The 20,257-nt window shown below is 42.8% G+C and overlaps 1 protein-coding gene across 1 annotated transcript in view; it reads left to right on the forward strand.

Annotated features, from left to right (window-relative positions):
- Nucleotides 1-18,444, forward strand: part of rem2 (RAS (RAD and GEM)-like GTP binding 2) — a 24,701-nt gene extending 6,257 nt beyond the window's left edge. Inside the window, exons 4-5 of the mRNA XM_068601142.1 lie at nt 8,427-8,604; nt 17,226-18,444. Of these exons, the coding sequence (XP_068457243.1) occupies nt 8,427-8,604; nt 17,226-17,554 (507 nt within the window). The 3' untranslated portion in view covers nt 17,555-18,444. The remainder of the gene's footprint in view (nt 1-8,426; nt 8,605-17,225) is intronic.
- The last annotated feature ends 1,813 nt before the right edge of the window (nt 18,445-20,257 follow it).

A 20,257-nucleotide genomic window follows, 5' to 3' on the forward strand; every position in this document is an offset into this window, starting at 1 on the left:
ACATATATACACGTAAGGACGGAGAGACTAGCACACAAAGAGTGAGATAAGCAGACAGGTGCCGTTCAGCTGCCTCTCAAGCGTCGTGGCCTCAAACTGGTACAGCATTAACTGCCAGCCTCATGATGCTGGGCTGCAAGTGTTCTCCATGGGGCACCACAACCTACACCCAAGTTACCATAGCAACATGCAGACACACACACACACACACACACACACACACACACACACACACACACATAGAGGACTGACTCAATCACTCACTCACGCATAAGACCATGCTAGAACAGTCAGCATCCATTGCTGTTGGCTGTGGAGCTTCTTATGTTCACTGGCCAGCCCGGCGCACAGCGCCTCATTGTTTGCCTTGCAATAAAAACTGCATAAAAAAAAAGAAAAGAAAATAGAAAAAAACCAATACATTCACACTCTGTGATTGTTCCTTCAAGTGCTCTCTTGGCTTGACTCCCAGCTGATTGACACATGAAGGTCTAGCTGGTGCTGTAATCTGCCCAACGAGAGCGGCGCACAACAAACCGCTGGTAGAGCTTAACACGAATGCAGAAACATACACTGCATGGACACATGGACTCTGCTGACAGACATGAGTATGTGTGTGTGCACTGGCCGCATCGGCATCGTCAAGTGTGCGAAACATACCAGCATACACGTGCACAGAAGGCTGAGAGTCTGCTCAGCCAGACGCTGGGATGTTGTGAGTGTTGTCGGCATCACGTGGGGTTGGATGGTTTAAATAAGTCATCCGTTGGCCCAAAATAGAAACACTGGCACACTTGGCCTTGACCTACCCGGCCCAGGCTGCCGTTTGCCTTTAGACTGACGTTGGTTGTGTAATGTATCTCTTAAACAGCCGACTCTTGTATGTCGGGGAACCAAGTGGGATATTGAGGTCACTGAGGTCCAGATCCTCTTTTTTTCCGCCGCCTGAGCGTGTGTCAGCAGTTATTCTAAGCTTGAGCCAGTCCAGGAATTCCTATTATTATTTGATAACTTGAAATATCAACATTTATTAAAGGCAACTGAAAAGTGCAGCCTGAGGCCTGTAAAAGATGTACGCCAGCGTTGTATATGTACATGTATATCAATCAGCGTGTCGTGAGGAGATTTTGCTGCTGCCCACTGAGGACAGAATTGTTTATTATGGCAAAACAGGATGTAATTTGGAAGAAGATAATTGCTGCTTGACCACATTCTTTTTCTCAATTAGGAGGGGAAGAAAAACATGGTTCCACCATCCAGTTCTTGGAACAAATACAGATTTTGGCCCTGTCCCCAGTGGGGAAGTCCTTCCCAGGACAGTTTCCTGTTTTGCTGTTCTGTAGCCTTATGAGAGTCGTTCTGGACCATTTCCAGTTTCTCCTTTCTTGCTCTAATCCACATAAACTACTATACGTCACTAGTCTTGTTTGTTTTAACCTCCGTTGGGAGTCACTGCTCAATTTGTTTGTGTGGACTACTGTGAACCAAAACACACAAATGGAAAAAGCTTCAGGCTGCATTGCATTTAAGGGGATGAATATCAAATGATGGACGGCATAAGCAGAGAAACTCATGGAAAGGTTGTCTTGACAGAAAAGACAGGATCGAGAGAGACATGATAACTGACAATTCAGCTCATTCATCATTTTGTCAATAATCCAATAAAAAAATCTCAAGAAGGGCCTGAGCTCTGAATGCATCACTGTATCTCTACAGTAGTCATAATCATCCCGTTACTGAAACATGATGTGATGCTACAGTGACCCCGTCAGCTAGCTATCGCTAGTTTCTTGGCTAGAAAGCTTTCTACACATGCTTCATTTTTTATGTCAATGATCCTGACGGTATTTCTGAAGTAGCCACTTTAACTTTGAATATACTAACATTGACATGGGTTCTTGCTAACAAACGTTAGCATGAGATGAAATTGACATCAGTAAGCTAGCTGTCTAACATAGTAGCTAACGCTAAAGCCTTTCTGTCACAGTCTTGTCTTTCTGTCCCTCTTCCACACCTCCTCCTCCCCAGGACCCTTCACTGTCCTTTTCCATCCATCCACCAGGTGCCCTCTCTTTCCCGTCATTGCATGACTGCCCCACCCGTCTGCTCAGCTGTTCCCACGTGGCTCTCATCAGCCCTGCAGTTCCCCCAGCCCACCTGATCCACCTGTTCTCCTCCCCTCATCAGTCTTCCACAAATTTCACCAGGCCATTTTCTTTCACCCCTCGTCAGCTCTTCCTACAGTTGCTGTTTCTTGTTTCGTGGTTTTGCGTTCGTCTGTCTGTTATCGTAACATTTACCTGGACCAGTGTACCAGGCTCCCCTGCCTGCCTGGAAGCTTTTTCCATTAACAAATCACTGAATTCAAACTGCCGGGGCCCTATCTCAGTTACAAGTTTGGCTAGATTAACATCTTGCAACTTAATTCTCATCTGCGATAGTGTCACTCAAAAGATCTATACCTCAGACAAAGAGCAGAGAGCCAACAGGTAAAGAGCCACAGCCCTCTTGTGTACATTTCAAAGCATTGATTGGTAGAAAGAAAATTACAGAAAATAAATACTTTAAAAAATAATAGTAGTAAACATGCGCAAAACGTAAACAGCATAATGTAATACTTGTGTCCTGGAAGGAAATCTTCAGAGGGGTAGGAGCAGAGGTCAACTACAGAACAGGGATTCTGGGATTTGCTAATGACCACTTTAGCAGGCTGCAGGCTCCACGTGCTCATATTAAAGTCTGAATCTGGGTCATGCACGGACACTCCCTACACCATCCTCCTGTGTATCTGTGTGTGTGTGTGTGTGTGTGTGTGTAGGGGGCGGGGGGGTAGGGGTGGGTCATGGCATGCAACAGTCTTCACATGTTTACCCATGTCTGTGCTGTGATGTAAGCTGCATTTGGTGATGTGGTCATTTCTGGTCATTGGTGCTCGGCTTACGCGGTGCTTATGCATGTGCATGTGTGTATTTGTGTGTGTGTGTGTGTCTGAGTGTGTGTATGTGTGTGTGTGTGTGTGTGTGTGTGTGTGTGTGTGTGTGTGTGTGTGTGTGTGTGTGTGTGTGTGTGGCCTCGTCAGTGCAGGCCAGATGGCCTCTGTAATAAATTCCCTTAGGGAAGCGTTGTTTCTATGCAGAAGAAAGTAAGTAAGAGAAAGAATAACAAACCCACTAACTCAGCATTCCATCTGCAGTAAGCGTCATCATCCTATTATCAGATTTTGACTTAGCGATCTGAGATAAGGTGCTCTTCCATCTCCTCTTTTGGCTACTGCCACATCTTCCTTTATTCATCACCACTGCATCGTTATTGATTTTTCATTGTGCCCTTACAGGCAAGTCAGACAAATGAAACACAAGCCAAAGAAGCAGATGTGCACAAAGCAGGCGTTTGCATTTGATAACGCAAAATAGTCGCATTAGCGTCTTTGTATTTGTCTGTGCATGTGCACACACTTTTTGGCTGTTTGTGCAAGCAATATGGGGATATGTTTGACATTTTTGTTTGCACATTAAGCAACTTAAGCGGCTTTGCTCATGTATCTTACTTCTGCAAAGCAAATTTATTGGGAGCCAATAGACTGCAAAGGTTTGGGTTCTCCGTTGCCGGCAGCATGGCGTATAATGAGGGATGAACACACCCATGTGCTCACTCACTCGCTCTCCAAATGTGGCCAAACTGGGGCCGTGTTTTCCGTCTTGTTTCACAACTGAGAGAAATAATAGTTAGAGTGCTTGCAGAGCCACAGCGTGTTATGCAAATGATGCCTGATAAGTGATTCATTTTTCTCACTGATAATGGTTACTGATGTAGTGTCTGGCTGGAGCACGGTGGTGCGAGTGTGTTTTTGAGTGCATGTTAATGTATGTGTGTATCATGTGTATTGTCTCTGTGAAATGCTTGCAAAACATTTGAAAATCCCAGTTTAGTGTTCCGAAAAAGGCTGTTCTTTTCACCCACAACTCCGCTGATAGCTTTAAGAAGCACACAAACCGTGATGAATCTCCTTTTTAAAAAGAAAAATATGTCTGTATGTTGCACTGATAAGAACGAGGTTGGAGACCATGCTTTCGCTTTTATTAGATGTGCTGTTCTTATCGACATCTGTGCCAGAAAACAGGAAGTTGTGGAAAAATGACTTCTTAGAAAGCTTGGTTTGTGAGCCTTTTTTTTTAGTAGTGGCAGGGATAGGCCTGTTTGTCTGTTCATCGTGGTGTTTAAAGGCCTGAATGATTGCCCTGGTGGGCTGTGTTCAACAGAATGGGGAGCGACAGCAGAGAGGAAGGAAGAGCTCCACCAATGTGTCTGCAGGGTGTATAATCCGCCGATAAAAGCACAGTATATATATGAAGTGTGTGAGACTCATGTCATTATCCTGCTCAGTATTGTTGCACTTCTTAATTGACCAAAATCAAGGGGTCCTTATTAAAAATTGTCGTTTCTGTTATGTGTTTATGGGCTGAACAATTCAGCGCTAGTGGTAAGTTTCATGGAAATAAAGCTATCAGTAAGATCGATGTTAATATGCAGTCATAAATTATGTGAAACGGCGAGAGGCATTTGGCAGAGACACTCCAGCATGTAGCCCAAAGCAACAATCACCCACCATTATTTATTCATAATTTCAATATAGCGTTGTAGCGTTGAATATAAATGTTGTGAACTTTCAGCAGTGTCGTTATCTAAGCATGAGGAGCTCAGCCTCAACATTTGGAAAACCTCCATCTGGAAGCAATCTGTTGTTTAGAAATATCATCATATGCTCTTGGTTTTAAATTAGTATTTTTCATGACATCAGAAATCCACGGCCAATTGGGTACCAATCAAATTCAAAGTTTGGTCCCAAAAAAGACAAAACATAAAGTATCATTATTCAATTGTTTGACACGCAAAACAGTCTGCTTCATGTGTGTGTGTGTGTGGTTTGATTAGATTGGACTGACATGGCTGGTGAAACAGCAAACCAGGCTTCAACTGTCATCACACTTTGAATCAGATATTGTGAAATCCTAATTTTTTTGGAAGTATGTGACATCACCTTTTATCAATCGGGTCCTGCCCACTATAGACTAGTGATAAGAGCACAAGGTGAAGCATCACAGACCGAAAACTCTCGCGTAAACAACCAAAAGCTGTTTAAACTTAGGCTGGAGATCTTGTGTTTATGTACGATCCCGTTGCTCATAGTGAGAAGAGGCTGGAGAATATAAGTCCCAAGGGCCTTTAAGATTAAGTTCCCTGAATTATAACCATAGGGGCCTGAACAAAACCATGAAAAACAGACACACGCTGAAAGTACACCAAATATGTGTCCACATACTTTTGGCCATGGCACTGTGGCATGGCGGTGAGCGTAAAAGACGATGCCAATCAAGTGAAACCTCACAAAGCACAGATGCACTTCAGGGGAAATAGCTTCGTCAGCCTGATTAGTTCTTTGTTATGAAAGTTGATTTAAATGTTATTTGTCTGAATGCTCACTGATGTCTTTGTATTTGCATATGATTTGAATATTATTCTGTGGGCTTGGCTTTTGTTTTTATGTAGTAGTCCATGCAAATATGTGTGTGTGTGTGTGTGTGTGTGTGTGTGTGTGTGTGTGTGTGTGTGTGTGTGTGTGTGTGTGTGTGTGTGTGCGTGTGTGCGTGTGTGCGTGTGTATGTGTAGGGGGAGTAGGTATTGACAGATGGCCTGCTCTCTGTGAAGAGCTGCTTAAACCAGAGAAAGAAAAAGAGGGAGCTGGAGGGGAGAGTTGGCGCTGTCCTGAGTTGCTCTGCCTCCGTTTGATAGTGACGTGTATTTACTTGGTCACAGTTTTTCGCCCCTGAAGTGCTCCATCACACTCTTAGTCGATGTCCACTCTCTGTTCGTACTCCTATTTTCTCTAAGATTACCGTCTCTCTCTGCTTCTCTCGCTCCCTTTCCCTCTCTCTGTTGTTGTTTCCATTCTTCATCCTCAATCCTAAATCAGACAGTGACAGGTGGCGGAGCCGCCTTCCACGCCAATGGCTCCGTGCCCTCCCCGTTTCTCTGCTCCCTGTCTTTTCCTGGGCTACGTCAAACAGACAGAGTGCCAAGGCGCTCCCCATGAGTTTCCTGCTCCGGGGTCTGATCCGATACTACTTGGCCGCTTGAGACCATGTGAATTTTTCAGGCGTCTGAATCTCTCTGGAGGGCAGGGATTTTCCTTCGGGGCTGTGGATGTAGGGCAAGGGCATCGGAGCAATCACACACACACACACAGACACACACACACACACACACACACACACACACATACACACACAGGCAACAAAGCTAGCGGGCAGATTGGGTTATCTAGAGGGAATAACATGTTTTCATATTGATTTAGTCACCAGCTTCAGAGGCCTATTTCCAGTTGAAATACAACTTGATTGTGTTTGCAGTTCTATAGGTCAGAGATTTGCAGTGTTCAGAAATAACACAATTGGAAAGTAATGGATTAAAACCTCAAATAGAATTCTACAAACCCTCAGGCTATGTTTAGAGTTGAGTTAGGAAAAAAAAACACTTCTGAGCTCAAGACTGTAATATGAACTTTATTTCCTGGTATTTCCCTGTAAACAGTGAACAGAAATACTTTGCTGAAATCGTTGCTTGACCTGGCTTCACTACAATAACCCTATATAGAAACTAATGGTTCCTGTATGTCTTCTAATTGTATAAATGGTCTCTATTTCATCAACAGGGAACAGGATTTTGACTGGCATGGCACTGTGCAGTCTGATCTCAGGTTTCTGTCTTTGACAGAAAAATTGTTTGTATTGATTGTGCGTGTCAAACTTAAGATGCGTTTCAACCCCACAGACCTGGAGTAGCACTACTACCGTAAACGTACAATATAGTGAGAATGCCAAGGAGTCAAAAAAAGTCATAACTGTCATGATTGAGAACAAAATAACGTTGGTGCAAGACATGTAATGTTTTCCATTAGAATCACAGAGACTTTGGATCAAGCGGATAGAAATTGTTATGGATCTAACTTTAGAGTGACTTTAAGGAAATTGTAAAGCAGAAGTAATAGATTTTGGGTGTCTGGAATATGCTGTAATCACAATATGTAGCCTGTATTTGTTTTTTTATACATCGAGCATTCATTTGGGGTCATGGTTCTTGCAACCTGGCAGATGTTGGTTCAATATTCAATAAGAATGTATTTTTTTAAATCTATTTTGGTCTCCTCCAACTCCAAAAAGACATACCTGGCTGTTCAGCAGTTAAATGATTGACTACATTAGCCAGCTAGTCACTAACAATGTCTGTCTGCTCTGCTGTTTGATGCTGGGCAGGTAGTTTCTTTTCAGTAAATGGCCACCTGCTACAGGGTTGATAAGAGCAGTAAGACTGGAACAAACAATGAGCTGATAGGTGCTGAAACGCTCCATGGATCCAATGGCAACTGTAAAATTGGGGAATCATTGTCGGCGGGTCTTGTCACCCTGAGCGACGCCTTCCATATTACACATAGTCATTGGACCTGTTTTTTTTTTAAAGTGGCTTTAAGGGCAATATGAGCAACCACAAAGTAAAAGGTTGATGTTCTTCTGAACAAAGAAGGTGAGTCATTTAAAAAGCTAAAATGACGTGAGACATAAATGGTGCATACCTAATCCTCATGACCACAGGCTCCAGACTTAAATCCTAAATGGGATTGCATTTCACTCTACATTTCACAACCACAGGGTATTAATTTGACTAAACCCTGAACCATATGGCAAAGTCTGTGAGTCTCATATCACTTACCAAATCAGCAGACTTTTGCTTGATAAATAGCATATAGGTCAACAAATGATTAAGTGGGAGGAATTTAGCCATTGATGCGACATTGATATGATGACTTTAGTTGGGATGTTGTTCAAGGTACGTTCATGAAACCCTTGCCGTGACCTATTTTACATCTGAAAACCACCTTCAGCCCAAAGTGGCTGATAGAATCAAGGAGAGGACGCGAGAGAGGACAAAGAGAGACCCGGTCAGGGCTGTGCAAAGCTGCTGCTGCTGCTGCAAGAGCACTCGGGCTAATTGAGCCTCTGTGACCAGAAGCCCCGATGGGATGTTCTTATGGTTAAAGTACCAGGAGATTCAAAGTGAAGCATGTCTTGTGTACAGTAGAGTTGAGCAAAGACTCCTCTGCATCCTCCTATGGGACGATGATAACAAATTTAGTTCAGCCTTCCTGGCATTGGCACTGGTGTCCTTTTCAGCTCCAGCAGAACAACAAAATAAGGACATAAGAAGAAATCTGAGTTTCGAGGATGAATTGCTAGTCGTCGATGTCATGAAAAGGGTCTCGCATAACCTGACGTCTCACACCTGTTCTGCTGTCATCCGACCTCGCCTTTATGCATGCCGTGCTAATCCACTCCATCCAGGTGTTTTATTCATGTGTGCTATTGTTTCCACAGGACTTCTCCACTCTACAGTGTGATGTGTGTATCCTGGTCTTCTCAGTGACTGACAGGCGGAGTTTCCACCGCACCGCCCAGCTCCGCCTCCTTCTCAGGGAGTCCCAGCCACACACACCAATCATCCTAGTGGGCAACAAGAGCGACCTTGTCCGCTCTCGTGAAATCAGCGCGGAAGGTAAGTGAAGTGTGCACGTACGTGACGAACATAAACAGCGATTGTCCAATCATAGCTGAGCAGCCATATGCAGGCATGGCTGGTCTGTCAAGCTATGGACTCCTCCTAGTGGTGAGAGAGGCCATAGGTTTGATGCCTATGTAAACAGCAGAGTTGAAGACTATGTCATAATAAAAAGTAATAGTGTATGATGTCATATGAAATCGCACAGTATAGTATGCCAATAGAAGACCATTTTAAATATCATAGGGTGGAATGCCTCTGAAAAGGTCATATAGTTCATGTCATAAAAAATGTCATAGTATAGCATGGCATAAGAAAGTCAGAAAAACTTCAGATTATAAAATGCCATGAATAATTATGAAAAGGTCATAGTATGATGCAAGGATAATACAAAAAAAGACAGAAAAAGTCATATGATATATTTGAAAGAAATAGTGATATTAGTGAAGACAAAGTGATAGTATAGCATATACATGATTATTTCCTCATGTAAAGGTCTGGAACATCACAATAATGTCTAACTTGCACTATGATTTAGTGTCAAAAAGTAGTGCCATAATTTATTAGAGTAGCCTAAAAGTTGTATTGCATGTCAGCAACTGACTGTAAAATCAAATTTAAAAAAAAGTCTTGTCAGTTTTCAAATTGAATTGGATAAATGATAAATAATACATACTCTAATAATGAATAAATGATATTCTTTCATACAATAAGGGTTGTATTTAAAAATGTAAAACAACATTTCAGAACTTAATTTCATTTTAGAAACATGCCCTGCATTCCTCTCATCTGATATTAGGATAAATGTGTGTGCTGGGACTTTTCTGTGGTTGTTGAAACCTCTTGTTTCAGCTCCATTTTCCTCTCCATTGTTGTTAGGATTTCGCTCAGATTGGTCTCTTAGCTTGTTTATGATCTCGGCCTTCATTTCAGATGTGAGTGGGCACAGAGCTAAAGTTGGCTGAATTAGCTACCTAGCTACAGCGAATCGGCCAATAACCGTTTTTAATATTTCAGCTGATAAAATCCACGCATAAATACACTACAAATGAGAATCTCTTTTTTTGTCTACCTCTGTCTCACACAAATGACCCACTGTTTAAAAGTAAAGCTGCCACTGTTATCTTATAAACCGCCACCCGCTTGTGCAAAGCAAAGCTAACCGTAGCGGGCTGGGAGTTCAGCCAGCGCTTAGCTTGCGTCTGCCCAGACGGCAACTCTGGTGAACACAGCTGGGTGAATGATGCAAGAGAGGAAAAGCAAAAGAGAGATTTGAAATTAATCTTTTCGTTCGCTTCATTTCATTGCTTTTTCAAGCAGCTCTCCAAATGAAAATGGAACATTGAGAATGTCTTGTAATTATGGTGGCTATGTGTACACATGTGCAGAAATATTATCTCCTGGAGATAGATGGTCGTGGGTCGCGTACAATTAATTACTCATATACCTTCTTCTTACTTTTCTCTGCCTCGGCTCATCTGTCTCCCTGCCCAGTTATTTGACCATAAATCTTCTTCCCAGTTTCCATTCAAAGGACTCTTGGGGTATCTATCTTTGATAAACAAAATAAATGTCTGAGCTGTTTAGAAATAATTCCAGGATAAATGTTCAGTTGGTAACCTCCTTGTGGGAAGACAATTCTCTCATCTATTACTGTTTTAAAGTGGTGGAAATAAAGACTTTAATCTGTCTATTTACCCCCTATGTCTTTTTTTTTTATTTTGATGTTCTTGTACTATATTGGGGTGTAACCTGTGTGATGCTGCAAATGTCTGCATGTTAAAAAATTAAACAATATTAGGATATTTTCAAAGATAAACTGCTGATTTTCAGGTCACAGCGTCATAAAGACAGAGATAGGTATAAACAAAATAGTGAAACTATTGTTCTGGTTACATAATGACTAAAGGCTCTAACTGATGCTCTTTATAAAGGTGATAAATCAGGGTTGTCAAACTCATTTTAGTGAAGGGGCCACATGCTGCCCATTTTGATCTCAAGTGGGCCGGACCAGTAAAAATCACAGCATAATAACGCATAGGTAACAACAATATTCATCTACGTTTAAATCATTGGTGAAGGTTTATGAATTATAAACTCTATTTTAAAGTCTTTCAACAATAAACTAGAAACATAAAGACCAAAAATTAGCCCACTCTCCTGTGCAGATTCCCTCGCATTGTGGCGCGTTTGTGACGCCACTTTCATGACGTAATCCATTTTTAACGACTTGCAACACAATGCCTCTCGGTGAAAAATACAGTGAAATAAAACAAAAACGTTATCCTCCATTTTGCTGCTTTCTCCCAGAATTTCGTCCCAACGTCTGTTTTTCTCCCGATCATTGATGGAGCACCGTCTGTAGCCCCACTGAGACAGCAGGGGTCCAGTCCACTCTGACCCGGTCCAGACACCACTACACACAATGTAATTGTGTGTAGTGGTGTCTTTCAGGGGGATCTACTCAAGGAACTCCTTGGTGACGCCAAAACTTCACCAACACCACTAATGAATATGGCCTGTAGCGCGATACGTCTCGTATTATCAGTCCTCTTATCAATTTGTGACTGTGGATAAGTGGTTAGCATGTCTGTCTTTCAATCAAAGGGTCGGTAGTTCAAATTCCAGTTCTGCTGGTTTTAATTTGACGTTGTATTTTCTTTTTGTCTTTCTTCTGTCATTTTAATAACTATCTGGCTTGTCCGGATCCGGCCCGCGGGCCATATGTTTGACACCCCTGGGATAAATTATGAATGCAGTTGATTATTTGGTGTTTTATGTGTGTATTACGTTTCGGTAGATTCTTATCGTTATCATTAGTATTTTTCGATCGATCAATGTGAAGAAATCCTAAAACGCTCCACTGTGATTTAATGTAGGAAAAGTGGAACATTGAAAAGTCCTCGCGGATGAATATTTTTCTCTAGGCATGTATTTGTGTTGTTTTGAATGCAAATTGATTAAATTCTGCTAATCTGAGCGCTGGTAAAAATATAATTGTGTTGAGCAGCAAGCTCTACAGCCCTTCATATATTTTGGCGTGCAAAACTGAAGCACGAATTCACTGAAGAAGAAACACGAGAGGCTGCACCCATTGCAGTTACTGATGCCTGAAAATCCACTGAACAGACCTCAGACTCCAGCCAGGTTGGACTTTGAGTGATTTATTTTGTAGCACCAGCAGCTCACCCTATTGCCTGAATTTCATTAATGTTTTAAGGACAAAGTGGGGGGAAATGCCCACGGCACAGTTTGACCTTGATTTGAACTTGCACTCACAGTTTATGGTAGAAAAACTCAAAACTTGTTGGCATCTCTGCAATTTGTGTGTACTTGCGGTTTACATTCTGTTTGTACAATAAAAGAAAATCCACCGTCACATAATAAAATATAAAGACAACTATTGGGTGGCTGTCGTAGACGTTACCCTATCCGTCCCTATCTAATCCTCTGGAGGGGCTCCATCTGTGTCCCTTTGGTGCTCGGCACACGGCACATCTCTGCTGGGATTATCTCCCTCTTACAGGGCGCCGCTGCTCGCTATCTTTATGTATGTTTGTACTCGCCATACGTGCACCGCCGCCTGCATGCACACACAGACGCACGGCGTCGTGTGTCTCACCATCGACCGGCTGATGGGGGAGGCTGTTTTGTAGCGAGGACTGTGATAAGAGGGACGAGAAGAAGAGAGAGTGTGTGTGTGTGTGTGTGTGTGTGTGTGTGTGTGTGTGTGTGTGTGTGTGTGTGTGTGGCTTGTTTTTCTGTCCTTGAGAGAAAAAAACACTTCAGACTGAGGATATTTTTCCACAAGGGGAGGGGCTGTACATTCATTTGCATCATCTTTCCTCGCCTGTTCAGAACTTCCTTCCTCGACCCCTGCTGCTGGACCCGGGAGGCTTTGATATCGTCTCATCTGTAATCTGTAAAAAAAAAAAAAAAAATGTCAGTGACCTGAGGTGAACTCCACTTCGAGATACATTAGTAAAAGTTATGACTCACGAGAAGAATCCATCCAGATGGCAACTTACTGTTATCTTCACTTGACTCTTTTGGCGTTAAAGTGTTTTTTTATGTTACCACTGAGTCAGATGACCCCCTGTGATGCCCAAAAGATTGGTAGCCAACCCACTGAGAACCCCACATCTTTCACTTTTAGTTATGTGTTTGCTCTTTCTTTTGGTTTTCCCCACCAGGCTGTATGAGTGAGACCCACTGCTCTCAATAAACCCCCAAATTAAACCACAGAAAAGTACTGGCATCACAAAACAGCAGAACTTCAAAGTAAATAAGTGTCTGAGAAGTCGTCTAGGAAGCTGAAGTCCCCGATAATATATTGGTGAAGGCTAAAGGAAAGAGCCAGAAACCTGATTCAAATGGGATGCCTGGCAGTTTGCTAATACGTTATCCAACAGAATACCACATGACTGATGCTTCACAAGGTGACACAAAAAAAAAAAAGAAGACTCAAAGCAGCTTTAATGTGATTTGCCAAAACTACAAAAAGTTGAGGTTGTTAATGTTACTAATAATGCAGTTTATGGCTGTTGGTTGATAATCAAACTACATTAAATAAATCAATGGTATCCCTTAAAACTTAATCAACAATAGAGACAGAGACTCTCAAACAAATGTCTACCGGAGGCCATAACTGTCTTCTTGTGTATTTCAACAAAAAGACATGTTTGGGGTTATTTTTTTCTGTACTTATATAATATGTGAGTTTGTATTGTCTTTACTGTTTTAACCTTTGTATCTCATTCTAATCCTACATGGAGTCTCTGGGGATGGTTAGGGATTAACTTCTTGCATACAATGGTGAGGGATGAGATGAAGAGAAACTGGGATGTGTGTGTGCGTGCGTGCATGTCTGTGTGTGTGTGTGTGTGTGTGTGTGTGTGTGTGTGTGTGTGTGTGTGTGTGTGTGTGTGTGTGTGTGTGTATTGTCTGAACATGTAGAAACCACAGCCCGGGGGTCAATCCTTGTTTGGTTTTCTTTGCTGTGCAAGTTAAACAGAGGCAGCAAGTGTAAAGATTTGTGTGCATCGATGCCTGCACATCGCTGTCGGCTCACGTTCGGTCGCGGCTTTGGGGTATTCTTAATGACACGAGTGGAAAAAAGGAGGGAGGTAAAGAAGGAGGGAGGAATGGAGGTGAAGAATGAGTAATGAGAGGATGCCTATACTCAGCATATTCTCTCTTTATAAAAATATATAAATAAATAAAACCCCAGAGGCAGCGATGTGGTCAGCGATATGGAAATGCTCCATCCCTGCTCCTAGGGCGCCTGACAAGGATGTTCTCATGTTCTCTGGACAGGTCACATGTTCTCTTTCTGATATGCGAGCCTGCTGCCGGCCAGGCTAACTAAGATCCTAAATAAGACTATTTATGGCATGTAGTGACACTTTTATTCTGCTATCTCTCAACCCCCCCCCAGTGTCACACTGGCACTGTACTTATCATTTGTTCACTTGCTCAATGCGGCCGCGGTGTGGCCCTGCTCCTCAGGGCTTTGATTAATATGCACTCTGGCTCCGTTTGCTGAGTCGACATTCTTTCTGTCTCTCTATCGCTCTCCTCTGTGGGTCTGTCTCTCTCTGTCTTTCTCCTCTCGCCCGTCTGCTTGTTCATCTGCCATCTTGCCTGTCCTCCCCTTTCACTGTCTCCTTCGGCTGTCTTTGTGACTCACATGTTTCCTCCCATTTGTCCTCACCTCCTCTCCTCACCTCGTTTCCTCTGGTTTCCTTTCTTCAGTGCAGCTCAACTTTATTGGCCCGCTATGGGGGAACTTTCCTCATTCACTCTCCCCTTTGCCTATCTTCTCTACACTTGCTGTTTACACTTCTTTCTCCTCCTCATTTCCTCTCTTATCCTCTTGTTTCCTAACCTCTACCTTCCTTTGACTCCCTCTCTTCATTCCCTCTTTTCTCCGCTCGTATAGCCTCCTCTTGTCCTCTCATTTCTTCTTGTCTCTTCTCCCCTCCTCGTTTCCTTTTCCTCGCGTCCTCACATCTCCTCTCCATTTTTAATCTCCCCTCTGCTCTCGTCTGTTGTTCTCGTGTGCCATCTTCTTTGCTCTCCTCATCGTTCCTCTCTTCTTTTAGTTGTTCTCTCTCTTCCCCAATTTAATTTCCCAAACGTTCTTTTAACAAGTTATAAAGATCTAGTTCAATTTAATCTTCTGTCGTAGGTATTAGGATAAGCCCTGTTGACCTGGTTTGGGATTTGTCTTTTTCCTCCGTTTTTACCTCAGACTCCATGAGGTGGCATTGCTCCGGTCGACAGCTGCTGTGCCGGCTGGATTATTACACCCAGATCAAATCCAATTCTCTTCATTTTTGTAATAACTGTGCAAACCTGCCACATTAAGTAAATGTTCGTGCCGTTTATAAATGCAGCCAACAACAACAACAGAGCAGCATGTTGAGCTGTAGTTCAGAAAACTAACACGGGCTATGCGTTTTTAGTAAATCATCTTCAGCTTGAACTACTTCTATTTCTTGTCGCTGGAGTGTGCTTGGTACCACTTCAACAGTCATATCGCCATGAAAACTGAGCAAACTATTGACTGATGAAGATCATGCAACTGAAAGCTCTTTAAAAAAAACAAAGGCCCTTGTGTAACGATGATCCACCACAATGTGTTGTTTTTTTTTATCCTGGGTGTTTCTAGCAGATTTTGGGGTGAAACATAAAATGTGTCTGTGGCAATGTCATCTTCCTGCAGTCATTTTGAGTTTTATAGTTGTTTTGAAGAGATGTAATAAACCTTAAAAGTACTTTTTTCTGGACACTGCTGCTCAAGAGCACTCGTATCCTGGCTCTGGCAGAGCAGAGCAGAGGCAATAAATAAAAATCTGAAATATAGTTGGGAAAAAAATGTTATTGAAGCTGACAGTGGAGCCCATTTGCGGCAGAGCGATCTGTATCTGTCAGCTTTCCTTATCATCCGGGCGTGTTTGACCAGGGACGAGCAGGAGTTATTTTGATGAGATACTGAGCCGTGTCAACAACACGTTTAGGCACCTTTCTTCATCCAGAGGAGTCACATTGAGATAATGTTGTTGTTGTTTTTTACATTTAAGTGCCAGCAAAGAGATTTAAGCTTATACAACTCAGCTAGTGGCAACGTTAACCTTTTCCTCGCCAACACCCTCTTTATTTCTGGCTGTTAGTGTTTCTGACAGAGGAACAGACAGCATCTTAATTTTATTTACTTCATTTTAGAGCATTAGCAATAAAGGCTAATTGGTTTAATTGGAAAAAAAAAGATCTTTATCAATGTACAATTTATAAGTAGATGAAAATGTAATCATTTACAGATCTTGCTTAAAGACTTTTTCATATGTTTTTCTTACATTATGTACAAATTGTATGAGCTGCTCATTGGCGGAGCGGTGCTCTTTGTTGAAGGACCTTTGAACTACACTGATCAGTGTCAGGAAACATGACATCTGGATGAAAATCAATTGAAAAAAACAAACCTTCTCCTACTAATTTGCTACATAAACACATTTGTGAATATTGGCGAAAACTAAAATGTATTTTTTTTTTTCAAAAGCTAGATTTAAATTTATATGGTTATTAGCTTTATACAAAGCTTTTAAACGTATCACTCTTTCTTTACTTATGGACGCAGTTTGCATGGAGGTAGATCACTAACTGGTCGGGACTTTTCTTAACCTTGAAATTGACAAAAACAATCAAAATTTATGGTTTCAGTTACAATCTTCTTGTCGTTTGGACTTTATCTCACGGTCCTTTCCGGAGTCTGTTTATCTGTCGACTGTTTACGACATGATTTGAAAGGTCCGGGGGGAAAAAAGCTACCAAGTGGACCTTGAGTTGTGATTATTTGATGTTTGGGGATTGTGTTTTTTTTGTAAAAATATGATGCCAGTATTTTTAAAGTGTTAGCGGTACAATATGTGTCCCACTGGCTAGCTGAAATGCTGCTGATAACAAACCTGTGCAGGCAGTCAATACGGGTCGTAGCAGTGGATCAATCACGTGTCACGTTAAATCCTGTATCTGGGATCAATAAAAATGATCGATTGCATGTCTCTTTTGACTGGAAAGGTTTGAATACTACTTGTTACTGGATTGATTCCGTACCTTTAAAAAGGTATTCAATACTGTTCCCTACCCCTACAAACTACTATTTACAGGGTCAGGAATAGACTTTCATGCCCATCATGCACTGTGCAAATGAGAATAAGAATATAGTTTTAAAAAGAATGCTTATTTTGTAACTGTTGGTATGACTGAAAATCCCCCCAAAAAACCGTTTTCACCTTTATGACTATTTCTCCCACAATACAGAGAGGAGTGCCCCTTCCCCAGAGAGTGAGATCCTGTAAATTGGCTCCATTTGTCTCAATTTGATGCCGTAGAAGTTTCAAATTAACACTTGAGACTCTAATAGAGTCTTTTAAACATCGCTGAGTGAGCTGCCGATGCAGAGGTACTATCTTGTGGTGAAGCAGCAGCTGCTGGTTTCATGATCCAATATCTTAAAATGTCTGCCTCTGATTGCCGTTTGCAGCTGGCAGTGTGTGACGCATCAATTTTTATCAAACGTGTGCCTTACCAACGTCTTCCTCTCCGTCTTTTACCAGAGGCCCAGTCCAGCAGCATGATGTTCGACTGCCTCTACATGGAGCTCTCCGCCTCCCTGGACCATGGTACCAACGAGCTGTTGGAGGCCGCGGTTCGGACGGCAAGGGGCGACTGCGTGGGCCCCGGCTGGACCGACGGCGAGCCCGGGGCGGGCCGCAGAGAGAGCCTGACCAGCCGGGCCAAGCGCTTCCTGTCGGGGTTGGTGCCGCGCTCGTACGGTCGAGACCGGGATCGGGATCGGGGCCGCTACCGGGAGATGAGCCGCCACCGGGGCAGCAAGATCCTCCGCCAGAAATCCCGCTCCTGCCACGACCTCAGTGCACTGTGATACAAACACACACACACACACACACACACACACACACACACACACACACACACATGCATACACACAAGAGAAGAGACACACTCACACACTACTTACATGAAGGACATGGGGAGGCGGCGTGAAAGAGGGCGAGGGAGAAGAGGGTACTTTGGAAGATGGCAGGGATTTGCAGTTAACTAGATGTAGCGACAGAGAAGGAGATGGAGGAGACCCACATGAGTGGGGCAAATTAGAGGGGCAGAAGGATGGAAACACAGTAGTGACGGGTAAAGGTAACAGGGGAGAAAGTGGCAGAAAAAGTTAAATTGGCGTAGCCGAAATCAGACAGGATCGCAGCCCTGACCCTTTGTGTTCCCCTTATCAGTAAAAAAAAAAAAAAACTTTGAGAAAGAAGGAGGCCAGGGTTGGACAGATAAACAGAGACACAGTTAAGGAGGTGAGCTTGATTTGCTGCCTCCAGCTCGAGTGAATCAGCGAGCGCTCATCACCTGATGAGAGCAAGAGGGAGAACATTCGTGACAGTGGAGAGAGTCACATCAAGGTGCTGATCGAATGCTTACTGTGGCGAAGCGAGGGGTGGGGGAGTGTGTGTGTGTGTGTGTGTGTGTGTGTGTGTGTGTGTGTGTGTGTGGAGGTGGGGGGGGGGTCACAAATAAACACATCCAAGTAGCACGCACTGATTATGTAGAGACTGATAGCATTCTAATGTGTACCTATTGTAAACCCTGTTTTATAGCATGCCGAGTAGACGATGTAAGACGTGACCCTGTAGGTTTACAGTTACATGATACTGGGTTGACTGTACCTCAGTGGCCTATAGCTAATGCACAATCCAGCTAGTGTCTCTAGCAAGACCCTTTATTTATTAAAAAGAAGAATAAGAAAAAAAATGCACCTTTGAGCATTTCTTTTTGGTGGTGGAGAGGAGGGGGGAGGGGGGAGGGGGGGGCACAATCTTCACACTGCATCCACCGCCTGTGTCCCGTACCGATTTTGTAGTGTTTGATGAAGCCTCCGATGGCATATATTCATCTGTGATTATTTATTTTTTTTTGTATACAAGGCTATAACACATCAGCGCCCAAGCCATATTTACGCTGAATGCATCATGAGCGTTCAGCACAAAGAACCCTTTACCGAAGTATGTGGAGCGAAAGAAAAAAGGTCAACGTGGCTCAGAGGAAGAAGACGTAAGCAGGGATTGACCGGACTGAACTTTTCCTTCATCAGAAGCTGAGTCACAGAACACCGGGATGTTTTTGAGGACAAACAAGAGAAAACCTAATCTACCTGTGGCTGTTTGATGTGTTTCTTTCTTTCTCTTTTTACCTACTGGCATTGTTACGTGTTGAGACTGATATTCTGAGGGGGCTGGCCACACAAGTGACCCAAAAGAGAACGTTCTGGAAACGTTGTTTGGATATCTTGTCAAGCTTGAGGCAGCATCACTGATACATGCTCACTCGCTTGTCACAGTCTACTAAGCACACTTGTCTTTCCACTGAGAATAAATTAAGTTTTGTTTGACATCCTGAATGAGTGTCTTGTCTTGTCTTTTATATATATATATATATATATATATATATATATATATATATATATATATATATATATATATATATATGTATATATGAACTCAATGTCTCATTACAGCCTACAGCCGTTACCAGGTTGAGGGATGGCATGACAGGTCATCAGATGACTCACAGACTGTGACACAGTCTCTCAGGACAGTTGGTCCCATTTAAGATTGAACGGCCAAAAGATGTAATGTCAGCGCTCTGTGGCTGGAACATAATCTCAGGTTGAAAATAGATTGTATCATGGGAGAACAGGAACTGAGACACAGCAATATGAACTGTCCTTACTTCAAGATGTATCCAGAAGACAAGCTTTTTTTTTTTAGATGAGTCAAATTACCTGCTTAATGGTAAAAATGTTAAAAAACAAAACAAAACAGCAGATTCTTTCCCCATGGTCCTCTATGGCAGCGATTCCCACCAGCCCATAAAGATGAACTGACAGAAAGAAGAAACAAATTTGGTATACGTGGACTGTAATACTTTCATTTGGCCTGAAAACTACACCATTTACTGATTACTATGAACCATTTATCCACTGTTATCCATTGCCGCTATCTATTTAGACCATGCTCCTATAACTTGAGCTGTTTGAGCTGTTAATACGGTACTTTAAACTCACTGTGTCAACTTCTCTGCTCATTTGCCAACAATATTTTCACTCAACCTCAACGTGGTGTCCAGGTGTGTCAGCTGACTCCGTATGTGCGTAATGAGGGTGGCGTTGGTCGGGGGGGACGGGGCATAGGAGACTGTCCAAAGCTAAAAATCTAGCAGTTACCTGACGTATTTCCAAAAGCAAAGTAAGTTACACCAGCTAGCTTTGCATAGACGCTTTCTGGATTGACAGTTGTCCCCTTTAGGTCCAGGTGGTGTATAATGTGTAAGCAATGCACACAGATATTGATCTTGTAGGGATTGGGCTAATCCTCTTTTTTTTTAATCACACGATGCACCAAATGAGCATTTCGGTTCAACGGGCAGGCGTCTGGCACAAATGGAAGCGTCTCTGTCGCCCTGCCCTCTTTCTGCTCCACCCTAGTTTCAGCAGGTGTGCGGAAGCGCCTCGGGCGGAGAGGCGAGAGCACGGTTCCCTGCAGTCAATCACATGTGATCACGTCAG

Source organism: Clinocottus analis, unplaced genomic scaffold, assembly GCF_023055335.1.
Source record: "Clinocottus analis isolate CAN_PGR_092001 unplaced genomic scaffold, fCliAna1.0.p SCAF_11, whole genome shotgun sequence".
NCBI lineage: Eukaryota > Metazoa > Chordata > Actinopteri > Perciformes > Cottidae > Clinocottus > Clinocottus analis.